Source organism: Alosa alosa, chromosome 2, assembly GCF_017589495.1.
Source record: "Alosa alosa isolate M-15738 ecotype Scorff River chromosome 2, AALO_Geno_1.1, whole genome shotgun sequence".
Classification (NCBI taxonomy): Eukaryota; Metazoa; Chordata; class Actinopteri; order Clupeiformes; family Clupeidae; genus Alosa; species Alosa alosa.
In genome coordinates, this window is record NC_063190.1 from 21,286,950 (window position 1) to 21,303,236 (window position 16,287).

At 39.4% G+C, this 16,287-nt stretch overlaps 1 protein-coding gene across 2 annotated transcripts; it reads left to right on the forward strand.

Annotated features, from left to right (window-relative positions):
* Positions 1 to 11,708: 11,708 nt before the first annotated feature.
* On the forward strand, positions 11,709 to 15,766 carry LOC125291094 (claudin-15-like). Of its 2 annotated transcripts, XM_048237638.1 has the most exons (5): positions 11,709 to 12,154; positions 14,477 to 14,641; positions 14,737 to 14,818; positions 15,043 to 15,153; positions 15,374 to 15,766. In XM_048237638.1, exons 1-5 carry the CDS (start codon positions 11,929 to 11,931, stop codon positions 15,471 to 15,473), a joined length of 684 nt encoding a protein of 227 aa, XP_048093595.1. In that variant the 5' UTR covers positions 11,709 to 11,928; the 3' UTR covers positions 15,474 to 15,766. The 2 variants fall into 2 exon arrangements, with proteins under 2 accessions (XP_048093595.1, XP_048093596.1); XM_048237639.1 differs by lacking the exon at positions 15,374 to 15,766 and having other exon boundaries at positions 15,043 to 15,157.
* The last annotated feature ends 521 nt before the right edge of the window (positions 15,767 to 16,287 follow it).

Below are 16,287 nucleotides of genomic sequence, written 5' to 3' on the forward strand. Positions count from 1 at the left end.
CTGTTAAATGCCAAAATACCAATGCATTTATTTGACATATCGCGCTTTGCGCTGTTAAAGAAAATTACAGATGTCATTCTCATTGGTTTAAATGATGTTACGCCCCAAACACACCCATATGACTGATTAAAAAACCTAGGAACACCTTGTTGCGCCATGCGCTTCACGTTTGATAAAGAAACCCCTCCCAATGTGAACTGGACATCCTACTAAATTTGAATAAACTTTTGACGAGTGACGATGCACTTTAGAATGTCATGATGGGGCCCATGGACAGAGTTATCACGTACACGTCAGTCGAGACGGGTGAAGCAAAGTCCTATTGGTCGACGAGATTTTCTGCGCAGGCTATCATTGATTCCACAAATTGGACCGGTAACACTAAAGAAGGGATTGGTTCTGAGTCATATATGCTGACTATCATTACACTTCTGCTGATTCTGTTGAGTTGTTTCTGAGAACAAAATAACAATTCACAAAGACATCCTTATCGGAAGTTTATGATACAGGGAGTGTTTTTCTCCAGTTTAGGTGATACTAATATACAGTGTATTTTTGTCCAAAGTCATAAAGCACCACATTCTTAAGATATAAGATACATCCACTGATGACACCAGCAGGCAATAATCAGGCATAACATAATGTCTGACATGCTGTGAAATCTGTTGCCAAACAATAAAGCTTTATAAAATATCTTATAAGAGGTGTAATGGCATATTTTTTGTATCCTTCTTTAGTGATTTTGCTATCCAGACCATTTGAAGTAAACATTGATTATAAATTTGGCTCCACATAAAATAAAAGTAAAGTAGTTTAAATTGGATTTTTTTTTTCTTTTATTGCAAAAATTCTGCCTTAGGGAGCGTGAATGAAACCCACAAAAACCATAATCCTAATGGGCTAATTTAATTATGAATGTAGTTAGATCTTTTTGGTTTGTCAACATGTAGAACCCAACAACCGGCTTGATCCCCAAACTCTTGTTGTCAATGAAAGTAGGCCTACAATTCAGGCATTTTCAATGACCACTTTCAACATAGCTCACGTGCAAACACACTACAACAGTGTGGGTCGGGACCCAAAAGTGGGCCCAGACCGTTCTGGGTGCGTCGCGGACTTAGTGGTTAAGAAAAAGAATCGTCCATTTAATATGCTACCCTATCAGATCTAATATTGGACCTTTATTAGATGAAAGGCGACACAGGATTTGAGGTTTTTTGTCTTACATCAGCATGTTCCAAACGAGTGCAGGCACTTTGCTCGTCTTTTTTACACATAGCTCACAATATCAGTTGGCTTAAAAAGTAAAATTTGGGTCTCAATGGGAAATTAAGGCTCCCAAGGCCAGACCAGTTAAGAAACACTGCACTACAACATAAGACAGGTGTTTCGCCAGTGTTTGTTTTGGCACCTAGCCATTTTTAAACAACTTGAGGGTTTTTAATGTTTAAACTGTTCTTGGAAAGATTTTATATAGTTGTGAGAACAAAGGCCAAAGTCTTTGTGTCACTCCATTCTCCTTTATGGGTCCCTGCTTATTATCCATGGCTGCCCAGAGAAGAGGAGATGGAGGAAGAGCGGCTGACAGCAGGCCAATGTCCCCTAGGCGATGCCTTGTTCTCATCAGGAATGAGGCAAGGGGGCAAATGGAGCTCTACTATGGAAAACATCCGGCCATGCAGCTTCAGCCTTCGGTCTATGTGGCATTACCCTGCAGATGAATGTGTGCCGACTACCCCTGGCTGTAGCTCAATGGAATGGAGGAATTGTCAGGCAACTCACACACAGAGGCCCCAAGATGACGTGAAAACATGGGGGTTTACACAGAAGTTGTCCAGAAGTGGAGCCCATTTTTTCAGACAAATGTATACAGTTTCTTTAGTTTTTCCAAACTTGGAAAATAAAATAACTTTTTTGCTCTTGTTCAGATTTAACATTTTTGACAGCAATGACCATTATCAACAGTGACAATGCATTTGTTTACAATCCCTGTCTTATCTTAAAGCTATGACGCAATTCACAGATTGATGAAGTCAGAGTAGTTAAACAGATATCTGTGGACATGAGGTACTAAAGACAATATTAACACTGTGTTTTATTCCGTTCCATGTAAGTGGAGGCTTGATAACAGCAGAAAAAGAACTAGTGTTAATCTATGGGAAACACTGCATGATGATGAAACCTGAAGCTTTGAAACCAAGTTGCATTATTAAAGAACCTAAAAATGTTTTAGTATTGAAGCTCTGCACACACTTGGGGGCATTTTAAAGTCCATTTGCACAATATCTCCCTTGGGAGTTGAAAGATCTCAATCAAACTAGAAGTAGAACTAATCAGTAGAAAAGGCTAGCTTTGGTTCTCCAACATGTGAGGTCAAAGGTTAAATTCAAATTGTATTTGTCACATACAATATCATACATAGTAAAGCATGCTGTGAAATGCTTAGTGCAATGCACCGTCTTGAAAGATAAGGCTTAATTTTTTATTTTTTTTAAATACAATAGTTAAATTTAACAGTGAACAATTTAATAAAAAATGTTTTGATATCTCACAAATGGCTTAACCTATGTTCAACTTGCACAGTTATTCATGGCAAAGTCTCAATGGACTGACTAGGTATTGTAGGTCATGGGGTCAAAGGTCAGGATAACATGGGGTCCTAAATATAATACAGTGTCTTACAGTGATATCTCCCAAATGGCTCAACAGATCTTCATCAAACAATGCATAGTTCACTGCTACAAAGACTGGACTCAAGGTTGTGAGGTCAAAGGTCAAGGTCACTTGTGGTTAGAGAGTTTGTTTTCATTACTATAAGGTTGAATATAACTCAATATTAGGGTGTTTTCAAGACTATCTTAATCCTTCAGTCTGGTAAAATCTTGGGATGAACGGATAACATGAAATGCTTTATCCAGATTATCTGGGTTGAATGCATCAGTTCCTATGTCTCGTTGTTCACAACCGACTTAATTGCTTTTCTTGGAAATCACAGAAGACAAAAACAATTCAACTCAGGTTAAAAGAATGGAACAGGAAAAAAATCAACTGTTTGACATAAACCATAAAAGGTAGGTGTATCCAGGGCCGTTTCAAGGAATTTGGGGGCCCCAAGCAAAATGGACATGGAGCCCTCCCCCCCGCCCGCAAAGCCTACAGGAACCACAGCATAGCCATACAGTTTAAGTTCACCCACACTATATAAATAAAAAATGTTGACAGTGCAAATACTGCTGTTGCATATATATACTGTGCATTAGTTTTGAACATTTGAACATTTGCAAAAACACCACCGTACCATAATATCCAATGTCAGCTTCTTCCTCATGAATGGAGGATGAAGTTGATGGTGTACCTGGGAAAATAATTGAAAAAAAAATCTAACATTTCCTGTGAAGTACGTTTGACCATGTCACTGTTAGCATATTGGAAAAGGTCATTAATAGCTCAGCTCAGTGAGAGAAATTCACTCTACCTTCATCAGTGGAGGCAGGGGCGCCTTAATATCACCTGAGGCCCCTGGGCTATATGTTTTAAGCCCCCACATAACGTGCGCTTTTGGTTAATATAGCCTATAACATGCAGTGTAGCCTATCATTATTGAGCCTATGTAAAACCTTTACATAAACAGGAACAGAAAGCCCTTCTTAATCACGTCAGCCTACCCCTGACATCGCTTATCAAAAAGGCTAGCCTACTGCACGAAAACAAGCATTGAACTCTTACAACACTGGCTGGCTAAGTTAAAAAATGCGTTATAGGCTACACATATGGACGTTTCAAGCTTTTCAAAAGTGCATGTGTTTGTCGTGTCGGGGTGTTCCCCAGGAGGTTTTTTGAAATTCTGTCCACTTAACACACCATTTTAACGCAGCTTGGGAGGGACAAATACTTTTAGCCTACAGAACAAGCTGGCTCATGTGACGTGAACATTGGCTACCTTATGCATTATCACTACTACCCTACATAGAGACATATCTCACGTCAACAATGGAGAAAACATAACATAGGCTATTATTTGTGAGAATGGGTTAGCACAAACTTAGCTTTTGGTGAAGGGAGATGCTGATCACTAATTCATTTCTTTGCGCAGCAGCCCATGTTCTGCGTTCACTCCAGTGAGACAAGTGAAATACATGTTTTTAAAGCCCTTTCATTGCCAGGCTATTTGCTACGATATTTACCTGCTATGCCTTCTGTTTTCATGGACAGTTACAGGAATCCACATCATTCGTTTATCGTTGCTTCAATCCTACCCACGTTATCTCCAGAGTTTGTAAGTTTGTCAGTCAGTTTCAGCCTCTCCTCTAGCTCCTCTACACACCCATTGGGTTACATTTTTGTTACATTTTGTTACAGTTTAGAAGAGAAGACAAAGGGGGCCTCTGCATGGATGTCATTGTAGAGCAGTGCGATGTGCTCAATTAGGCTAGCTCCAGAGTAGGCTATGACTGGCCGCTATCTGGGACACGGCCGTTTAATATTATTGATTATCATTATTACTATTAGGAGGCCCCTCATTGGCCGAGGCCCCTGGGCTGAAGCCCAGGTAAGCCCCTGCATTAAGGCGCCAGTGAGTGGAGGTATCCTTAGGAAGAGCCTGAGGGCTGAGCAATTTAAACAAAGCACCTTGAGGGAGAAAGAAAAGATATGTTAGCATTTCCATATTTTGATATTTAGAAGGGATGCGGCTGCTTTCACAACTACCAATGCTTACTGTAAAAACATCCCAAGCTAATGTTATACATGGACCTAGGCCTACTTGTAGCTTAACATAGCATTTCAGCATTCTGCTGTTTGAGAATTAGACAGACGCACCTGGTGCTTTAAAGACAGTAAACAGCTGGCATGCATGAATACTGCTAGACATGAATGTTCCAGTCTGCTTTGATGCACGGAATTTATCGTGTGGTTTTCCTAACCCCCATTTGGTAAATAGATTATCACGGTCGAATAGTTAGTATAGCAGAGAAGCTATGCCACTTTCATCAAAACCTATTACAAAGCTATAGCAATGTTATGTCATTAAATCCGATTAACAGTGATTCTGGAACAGATCTGCGTCTTCCTTACCCCGTTAATACACATATTACAGTATGTAACCATATTCTGTCCGTTCGGAAAAAAAAGTTGCGCTAACTGTTCTAGTTTGTTACAAGCAGCATGGGTTATCAGGCAGGTAGTTAACATAAACATTTTTGCTAGGCTAGCCTTCCTGCTGCGACATTACACTATTTGTACAAGACAAGTAGAGCTATTTTATCCAGTGTAATTTATCACTTACCACTATCTTGTTTTTTCTTGTCATCCTCTTCCTTTCTCTTCTTTCTTTTCTGGCTTCCGGACGCATAATTCCACTTCATTATGACTGCCAAGGTTTTTATATTTTCGCGGCAGCAGAGATCACGAACCTGGCTGGCTGGCTGCTGACAGCGACTACTGAGAGGGTATTGCCGGTAACAGTGTTGTTGCACTTTACTGCATTGACTATCAAAGGGGCGCTCACAGTTTCTCGCTGCATTTTAGGGGCCGTGCACACGACGCCAGTTTTTGTGAAACCGGTGAGGTTTTGTTAACGGTTACGCCTTGCATGTATACGACGCCGGCAGTTTAGGAGACTGAAACCGATAGCTTTTGAAACCGGCTTCCGAAGTGGGAACTTTTGAAACCGCCGGGCTAACTTTTCGCCGTGTAGGCGCCTGTAGGTGCGAAGCCGGCAACTTTATGACGACATAGCCCCACCTCTCAACTCAGCCACGGCACTCGACCTGACATGTTGCTTGTCAAAACAAACCAAACCCTTTATTTATCATATTAAAATGTTTTTCTTTCCCCTGTCATGATTTATGTGCACAATGTAGCCTATCAGCCTTTAGTGGCTAAGTTAGAAGCACACGTTAGCTTAACTTAGTTAAACATTAGCTTACTGCATGTTAGTGTTTTCTCCAGTGGTGCTCAGACCTAATGCAATGCGTAGGCTAAGCATTTGAAATTTCACATAGCAGTCACATACCTTGAAAATGAACTTTATTAGTTTAACAGTTGAATTGAAAACCGAATTGTCTGTAGTCTCCTTATTTCATGCGACTGCTTAACCAGAGCACTTATTAGACATTCTCTGGCTTAACAAACTGTTTCAACAATGTTTTCTTCTACGTGATTCACGCGAAATTATCGTGAAGCTTCTGCACAGCGGCGCCATCGACTGGTCTGGCATATGCACTACAGCACATTTAGCCGGTTACACCTCTGTGTGTACACGCAAGTTTTTTTCTTGCCGGAGTCGTTAAAGGTGTGAAAGCGGTAAGAGAAAATCCACCCGGCGGTGTCGTGTAAACGGCCTCTTATTCTTAACCAGTCGTTGTCTTGGGGCCCCTAGCCAGCTCGGGGCCCCAAGCAATTACTTGGTTTGCTTGCCTGGGTGTATCTGAGATGACTACATGTTCTGTGATATGAAGAGGTCAAAATTGCTGCTATTGGTGCATGCTCCCATGATGGCAAGAAAATGGTCATCATTTCAGGGAGGAATTTCACACCAAATGTATGCAAACAAATTATTTTTGTAAAGAAATGTCAAATGTTAGGCAGAGCTGGGAGTGGTGTGTTTAAAATATGATTCACGTTATTCTTATCTAGACTTTCAATCTGGTTAAATTGCTTCTCACAATGAACAGGGCATATCTCACGCTTTATGAATTCAATACTTAATGAAAAGGGATTGTCGTATTATGACCGTCGCTAGCGTAGCGATCATATAGGTTTAGTCAGAGTTTTTTTCTTCCGAATGTTTTTTTTTTTTTCTTCAGTCATTTTGTGGCGATTCCCAGGACACTGAAAGACCGGGCAGCACGAAACTTGGTGGGCATGCCGTCCCACAAGGATTACACGGAACCATTGATTTCCGCTTTGATCCATCATTCTGTTTATGGGGGGCCATACCATACATTAAAGGTGCCATGTGTAATATCTGCCAAAAAATCCATTCATACTCCACATTCCATAAAAGATGGGGGCAGTATACCTCCAGAAAGTGAGTTGGTCTACCCTAGAGTAACAACCGAGAATCGCGTATTGCAGTTTGGCTGGCGGTTATTTTGCCCGCATACCGCCTCCCATGGCCGAAACTGGTATTATGACACCTGTAGGGCTGTGGCTAGTAATTTAGCATGCTAATTCTGGTTGATATCTCTGCAGCACTATACCTTGGCATTTTTTTAATGACATCATCGCCCTTATTTCTTCTCATTCGTTTGATGCGTGTAGCTCATTTTTTGGATATTTTTACCTCAATTTTTACACATGGCACCTTTAATATATGTGTACATTTAGTGACTGTACACCAATCGGCTTGTAGATGGCCAGACACAGTTTTCTGGGAATATCTCGAGAACCATAGGACTTAGGACGACCAAATTATTTTGGTATGTTGGTCTCCAGGGGCCATGTCAATGCATCCCATATCCACTGATTTGAGGTGTAGCGCCATCTAGTTAAAAATGAAAAGGCAAACACGATGCGTTGTAATTGCAGGTATCTTTGGCTGACAGGTTAAAAACTGCATGAGTATAAGTATATATACTCTTTTGATCCCGTGAGGGAAATTTGGTCTCTGCATTTATCCCAATCCGTGAATTAGTGAAACACCCTCAGCATACAGTGAACACACAGTGAGGTGAAGCACACACTAATCCCGGCGCAGTGAGCTGCCTGCAACAACAGCGGCGCTCGGGGAGCAGTGAGGGGTTAGGTGCCTTGCTCAAGGACACTTCAGCCGGTCCTACTGGGGGTCGTTTCTAGAAAATTTAGCAACGACGTTGCTTAACCACCATGGTACGACGCAACTTGCGACCAAACAGCGACACTGTTACACCTGTTTCCAGAAAGCATCGTACCTGTGTCGCAATTCGCTACCTCCGACGTTCGAACACCATAGTTCCAACAACGTTGTTGATGATGCAGCGATACATATCATTGGTGGAAACAGTGGAAACATGTAATACCCCACCCCCTAGAAATGTTCTGTCACGGCCTATGTCGACATGTTTCTAATCTAAACCGAGTGATTAATGCTGGTATTGTCATTGCCATCAGTCAAAACCTAAACCTATTGCAAGCATATAAAACAGTTAACTTAAGCAGACCAATATGAGTCATTATTTGTGTTAAATATCTGTGTTGGAAAAAATATATAGCCTGGACAAATATCTGGGTATCCATAGGTTATAGGTTATCAACATCCTATCTCTTCTTTTTTATCTCTGAGTAGGCCTGAGACACAACAATAGGGACCATACATATTTATGTATATAGCATCGTACAATAGGTAGGTATACATGCACGTGTCACACTAGTTCACCTGCAGGTAGCGAGAAGCAAGAGGGAACCTACAACATTGGGAGTTGCTTTAGCCACTACACCCTGTTGTTAGGGACTGTGAAGATTATAATCTCAATACTTTTTGTAAATCTCTGAGTCTTCATCAAGGCCTATGAGACACAACAATGAGGTTTTGACCATACATCAAACAACCAAATTTATGTATATAGTTACCAACTCAGTTAGCAAACAATGCTTTCGAGAGTACAATAGGTAGGTATACTTTGAATGCCTAACTAGTATATAAAACCAATTTTTATTTTTAACAATTATTTTTTCCATCCAACCCACACAATTGCCAGCTCACCTGGCTACGTATAAAGTGAAACTCCTTAGTTTCAGTAGGGTAAATCTCTTAAAGTCTATTCCTAGAAAGGAAGGCTTACACAGTGCATTTATGCATTTTCATTGTGATGTGATTTTGAATAATGTTCTTTTGTCTGAGATTCAACACTGCTATTTCAAGATAGATTATTACTCTTTGCCTATTCTAGTTTTGCAACAATGCTGAGATTGACACACTTTACAGTTTTTCTCGATTGCTTTGACCTGCTTAAGGAAACTGGGATCCACTTGGTCTTCATGAACACTTTCTTTGCACAGCAGAAGTCATCTCTTGCGAATGTGTTCACACGTTTTTATTGGGTTCACACATTTCTCATACCCTTTTGCAAAACAGTTACTGTATGCAAGATGTCATTCAAAAACACCAAACTCTATTTGTTTCCCTGTGCTAAACAAAAGGAAAACATCTTTTCACAAATGGTATAGATTCCTTGCATAAGTTAGAATCTCTGATACACCTGTGTGAAACTCCTTTCCACAATTCTTCAATCAGCAATCATTCATTATCCATAAGAGATGCCATGTCTGTTCTGTGTTGCTATTTGCAAGTATGGATCTAATGCACATTTAGAATATATTGCCTATTTGGTGAAGAAAACAGTACAAATGGTGTTTATTGTAGTTCTATTTCGATGAAAGTTGTAGTTCAATGAAATTTGTCTTGCCTAGGTGTTTACTGTAGGTCTTACATGTCAATGACAATTACATCTTGGGAGGAATGAATAAATTATTTTTTATTCAGTAGGCTACATTTTGTCTTTTCACAGTTTTTTTCTGATACCAGAAAAATGAGGAAGAAATTGAACAGACATAGCAAAAATGCTCATTTTGAGAACTAGATTTTGCATTTTGTTGTCCAGTGTGTAATGATTGATTGAAATCACACAGTGATTTGGCAACAGGATGTGTTGTTTGAAGGCAAGATTTGCTTTTGATACATGTTTTAAGTGTTTTGAGAGAGTAACAGCCTTTTGCAAGCAAAATGTGTCATTTTGGCCAGATTGCTTTTGATCAGACACGGGTGTTAACTGTTTTGAGAACGTGATATCAGAGTTGACAAGAGCATCAAAACGATCGAGACAAACTGTAATTTCATGATATAGTGTTGGTGAAACTACATATGAATATTAAACCAGGTTTCACCCAACACAACCATAAATGTAACATTTCATATCACCATTTTTATCATTGTTCTTCAAAAAAGATTTTCAGATACATTTATCAATCATTGGTCCTTTTTGGTTCCAGAGACTTAAACAGACAAGTCTGTTTGCATATTGTCCTTGCACAAACTAGATGTACCGCATAGCGGTACAAAATATGCCCGCCGCTCAGTCCTGTACATCCGTTCCGCGAAAATAAATCACACTTCAATTTGTCTCCATATTTTACTCCATCCCCCACTCTTGAAACTTTTGTGTATGCTTGTTTGGCATGCCTGAGTATGTGTGTGCAGCTGCACAGAAAGTACCCTACTGGTGCTGAAAAGGTGAATAGATTGTAGAATAGCCAAAGAAGATGTAGAATTGTTATAAAACCTTTAAAATCTCTAAACAATCACAAGTAGGGCAGTTCATCACAGTTCATCCATTGCAACTGGATTGATGAAAGGTCACTTACACCTGTAGGCTACATTGTATTTGGGAAAAGCAAAAGGTATCAGCATAATGTTATTTTCTTTTTATTTTTTTTTTATGTATTTTTAAACAAAAACATCTCTGTCAGTTCCATGCCGTTTTCAACAGCTATATCAAAACAAAGGTCATTTTGGATGGATGGATTTTTTTGTGAATGTTTCTTCTTCTACATAAGATTTTAGTCATCTTTAGTTCATGTAATACTTTATTGTCAATGCACAAATTAAGTAACAGTAGTCTGAAACGTTATTGTTAATGCACAAATTAAGTAACAGTAGCCTAGTCTGAAACTAAATGCTGGTGTACATCTAACCAGTGGTGCAAATAACTGACATGTCCAAATGGGCCTTGATGAAATGCATTCGCTAGACTGTTCATACACATTTTAACGGGCCAAAGTTGAAGAGCTTTTGTCCGTTATTGTTAGTGCAAATATAGGCTGATTCATGTTCCCTTGCATTGTTTAACTGAGGTCCATGGCTAGTCTGGCTTTCATCAGACCAAGCTCAATCTTTTAAGAAATCAAAAATAAATGGCGGGCAGATCAGGCTGGGTTCACCCAGCCTAGTCCATAGGCACCGATATTGTTTAATTTTCCGATTGAGATATACACGCTCTGGCTATTCTAAATGCAAAAATGCATCAGGGAGTTATGACAAAACGGTAACTAACAAACTAGATCCTAATAGAAAGCTGTTAGCTTCCCTAAGCTAAAGGTAGGATTATAAGGTAGGCCCTATTTACAACATAAATTGTCAATAGGCTATGCTGGCGACACAAAATAAAATCTCCTTTGGAAACCAATGGCTTCACTTTACAGTATCAAAGCCGGATTTAAACTGTCATATCGCATTGGCGAAAAGTTGTAATAACATTCACGCAGCTCCATGAGTCAATGAAAGCCTTGAATGAAGTAGCCACTTCTAAATGGGACCCACTACACAGTAGCTTAAGGTGTTTTGCTAAAGCAGCCATAATGAAATGAAGGTGTCATTGTTTGGATACTTCACACACACGTGCTTTTTAATTTCACAGACTACAACTACCAAGCTGTAATCAAAACACATCGATTCCCCTCTCACACCCTGCACGACTTAAAACAAAATAAACAGGCGTCTCAGTCTCAATGCATGTATAGGCAAAACTGTATCAGACGGTGTAACGTTGGTAAATCTTCCATTGCACAGAATGATTTTTGTAGCACGTGCAATAAATGACTGTCGAAAGATACAAACAGTGCTGCTATACATTTGCTTGGTATAACCGCATTTATAGTTTTCTACAAATGCAATAAATCAAATGCCTCCATCGCTTAGCTGCGCGGCGGTCATAATAATGCTGCAAGTCCTGCTATCCATACCTTGCACGTGGATGGGCATGGCTGGGGCGGGAACAGCACATAGTAGCTGTGGGCTAGTCAGTGGTTCATCCAAGTTGTTGATGAATAGGCTTATATGAAAGAAAAAAAATCAAGTTTTTGCATCTACAAGATTACTGTAGTCATCACATTCAAATAAGGTGCACAGGTGTAGAATTCAACACCAGACGACTGCAGTCCGTTAGAGTAGTCATGAATACTAGTACCAAGGAAATATTACAAGTTGTGGTGCTTTTAGTGGGGTTTGTGAGTACAATAATGGCTTTTATTTCATTATATCATCCATACTGGAAGGAATCGACCAACTATGGCAGTGCCATTACAACTGCCACCATCTACGAGAACCTTTGGATGTCCTGTGCCACTGATACAAATACCAACGACTGCTTTGATTTTCAGTCGCTGCTGGCCTTACCAGGTATGTTGTTGACGTTATCATTTTTATCACTGATATTCATACAATGATAATCACAATGACAAAGATTTTTTTAAAGAGAAAATAATGTCCATTATCTATGGGTTTGCTATATACAACAATATCTCATTCTCACTATAATAGATTATTATCGGTGTATGTGTATATGTTATTTTAAAGGTATATTCATCTGCTGTTGGTTATATTGAGCATATATTTGTCTTTACTGAGTTATTTTTGCTCTTACAAAGCCAGTGAGTGATGCAAGACTGCCAATTATGCGTCACTGAGCTTTTTGGTTCTTTGGCAATACTAGCAAAGTTTCATTATGAGTCTATGTAAAGATGCAAGAAAATGCTAGCCTGGCAGGCCATCCTATATCATAAAATGCCTTTATTTCTTTAAACAACAAACTTGAATAGTAATCTCATGTAAAATGTTAGACCAACTATGGTTCTAAATGTATACATCTACAAATGCTGAAAATATATTCGACATCATAGTAACGTGTATTAGTCAGGTCCTTCTCAACACAACAGTACACTGTACAACAGTACAGTATAGAATGATGTTCTCTAGGTAAGAAACTTACAATACCAAAGTTGTTAATATATTGTCTGTGGAGCTCTGTCAGACATTGTCAGACATATTGGTCCCTATGAGAGAATGTAATATTTCATAATAATAACAACGTTGTTCAATGTGGGCCACCTATTAGTGCAGGGTCCTTCCAATTATTCAACGTTCCTCCTTCAACTGACTGATGTGAACAAAATAAGATGAACAAGGAGATGCAAATATGTCAAAATCCATGATATCAGTGAAGTGTTCTAAAAGGAAATGTGTTCGTTATCACTGTGGTGTGTGTGTGTGTGTGTGTGTGTGTGGGGCGGGCTACTTTATTAACTTCTTATCAATTTTTATGTGTACTGTCAGATGTGGAGCAGAGTTAGCTTAACGAGCAGTTTCAGAAAACGTAGGGCCTATGAGAGGATTTCAGCCTCGTTTTTGTTTTTCAATGATTGATAGTGATACGCTGTCATCACGTTTAGAACCACAGCCGAGATGCTGTGGCTAGGCTGAACATTGAACTGCCGTGCTGTTCAAGGCTTTGATAAATTGTCTACCTGTTACATTTGTGTGGTCTCGGTTGGGATGGAAACGAAAAAGTGGTGAGGAAGGGCGGTACTTTCAAAAGGGCATGAGAGGAATTAATCATTGATCGTTAAATATTTGCGAGCATCAACAAACTCAATGTTTTTTAAATTAAATGTCGAAGCGCATTGTTTAAATTGCGACTCAATGCTTTGAAGAAAAGGTGCGGGCAAACCAAAGCGCAACAAACAGACCGCGCAAAGGGATTTCTTACTTGAGAAGCAAGGGAACTGGGTTCTTAAACATCTCGATATCAATCAGCGGTACGGACATGAATCAATTGTGGAAGCAGTGGCATTTCTTCTGGCTTTTTCTTGGCTGGATAATGGTTGGCGTGGCTCTGCCAAATCGGTACTGGAGGGTATCCACTGTAGACGGCAATGTTATCACGACCTCGACTATTTACGAGAACCTGTGGATGTCCTGCGCAACGGACTCCACGGGAGTCCACAATTGCCGTGATTTTCCGTCATTGCTCGCCCTTTCTGGTACGTAAAAACATAATGTAGACTTAATGGACAACATGAGTTGGTACATTAATCGTGCCCTTAAGAACCTCATCACGTTATCCGTACTTCTCAGTGCTGTACCAGGATGAACTTACGTCCATGAGAATATTAGCCTACAAATGATTCAGTTTCTCATCTTCACCCACAGACGCGCAATTGTTTTTCGAGATGCCAAGTACAAAATCAACTGTGACGTTGTCAAATAAAGTGGGCATTCGTTTTTGGAGTCTTTTAACGAGGTTTTGTCTTCATCCAAGATTTTTCAGTGACTTTATGAACTCACCTTTCATAATGATGAAAATATGGGATGTGGGAGGAAATTAATCCAAGATGGTCTGTGTTTGTGGCTGTGCCCACAATAAATAATTGTTTTAGAAAATATTTTTTTAGAAAACTTGTTTATGTTTATAGGTTTTCTTATGATCTTATCTAGGAACTGGCCACCTGTTAGGTTAGTACATTCGACATTACACACACGCGCGCCCGCGCACACACACACACACGCACACACACTCACACACGCACACACCACACACACTCAAAAGTGCAGAGAGAAACGAGGTTTCGAGGAACGAGGTTTTCAAAAATACAAAACTTTGTTCTTTTAGGCTCTTTATCGATAATTTGTTTAGGTTTTTCATTGTTATCTCCTTTCATTAAGGTTACATCCAGGCATCCCGTGCGCTCATGATTGCCTCAATTGTAATGGGTTTTTTTGGGATCATCGCAACCCTGGTGGGCATGCAGTGTTCAAAGGTGGCTGGAGACAACTATGTACTGAAAGGACGGATTGCTGGAATCGGTGGAGTATTCTTCTTACTTCAAGGTACCACCTAATGGCTGAATGTTTACGTGAATGTAGGCCTACAACAACTTTTTGCAACTGATATGATTATGCCCTTAATGTTTTGCCTGCCCTAGGTCTGTGTACAATGATTGCAGTTTCGTGGTATGCTTTCAACATCACTCAAGAGTTCTTTAATCCAGTGTACCCAGGAACAAAGTAAGAAGTATTTCCTAAACTTTATTTTTGGAAAATACATTATGAACAAATCAAGCAACATCTCCAACCAAGGCCCATTACATGGCTGAATAGCTCTCTGTATTGAAAAACTGCATTCATAGTGGAGACAAATATTTTCTAGATCTGTTATCGATTTATATGGGTTCATATCTTATTTAATATGCTATATTCATAACATTGTGTACATCTTGTGTGTGCTTTAGGTATGAAATTGGACAGGGTCTCTACATTGGCTGGTCCTCCGCCACCCTGGCTCTCTGTGGCGGCTGTTGTCTACTGTGTTCGTGCAAACTGGAGTCTACTAACGAGAAAGTGTGAGTTAATAAGTTAATCAGTCATCTATAGATCTTAGACAAAAAACAAAACAGTCTTTAGTCTGACCAACATTCTTCTTGATCCTACCTTTTGTGTATTTAACAAAAAGCTTTTGTGTGTCCTGCTTGCTTTAAAATATGTTCTTTACCTTAAAGGATGCTAAGTGTTCTGTTTGTCTTCTGTTCAGTGTACTAAATGAAATGTTTTCTCCTTTCCTAGGCCATACCCATACCAGCCTCCTACTCAATTAACAACTTATTCTGGTCCAGTAATGTCCCAGGGGCCGCCCAGTCAATATGTCAGAAATGCTTATGTATAATGTCTGACGCAGTGTGAGGATGTAAATTGCCATAACAACACATGAACAGCAAAACAACCATGCAAAAAGAATGCCAAAACGTCTCTTCTTCATCAAACGTCTGTTTATTACATTCGTAAAATCAAACCTTTTCAGTTTTGTTGACTTTTTGTAAATAATACCCATGCTGGCTATGGAGGGGAACTATGCAAGAGATACAATTCATGTCTTAATTGTTTTTCATGTTGCTATATTATTTTGCTTTATAGGTGTTGTCTTAATCATAAAAAAATAAAAGGATGAATTGTTTTATTCATTACATTTCATTTAATTTACCTTCCTGAAGAAGTTGCCTTGTTGGTAATTGAAGATGACCTGAAACTTAAGCTGAACAAATCAAACAATGCTTTTTTTAATAGTATTTGAGTTATATAAATACACTGTACATATAAAGATTCTTTTATACCAAGACCTTTGGTACACCCCTGCACGCACTTAAAACAAAATAAACAGGCGTCTCAGTCTCACGCATGTATAGGCAAAACTGTATCAGACCGGTGTAACGTTGGTAAATCTTCCATTGCACAGAATGATTTTGTAGCACGTGCAATAAATGACAGTCGAAAGATACAAACAGTGCTGCTATACATTTGCTTGGTATAACCGCATTTATAGTTTTCTACAAATGCAATAAATCAAATGCCTCCATCACTCAACCAACGCTAACGGTAACATTAGCCTACCTAGGTCCTTATTGATATTACAAGATTAACGTACCTGCAGTAAAAACCAAGCATGTCCGATAAACATCCTCAGATTTATTTCGGCTTCAAGA

What these genes read in the sequence shown, in the direction of transcription:
- LOC125291094 (XM_048237638.1), top strand. Translation starts at nt 11,929, where the DNA reads ATGAATACTAGTACCAAGGAAATATTACAAGTTGTGGTGCTTTTAGTG. An exon ending in GTCGCTGCTGGCCTTACCAG is followed by an intron (nt 12,155 to 14,476) that starts GTATGTTGTTGA and finishes CCTTTCATTAAG; the next exon opens with GTTACATCCAGGCATCCCGT. An exon ending in AGTATTCTTCTTACTTCAAG is followed by an intron (nt 14,642 to 14,736) that starts GTACCACCTAAT and finishes TGCCTGCCCTAG; the next exon opens with GTCTGTGTACAATGATTGCA.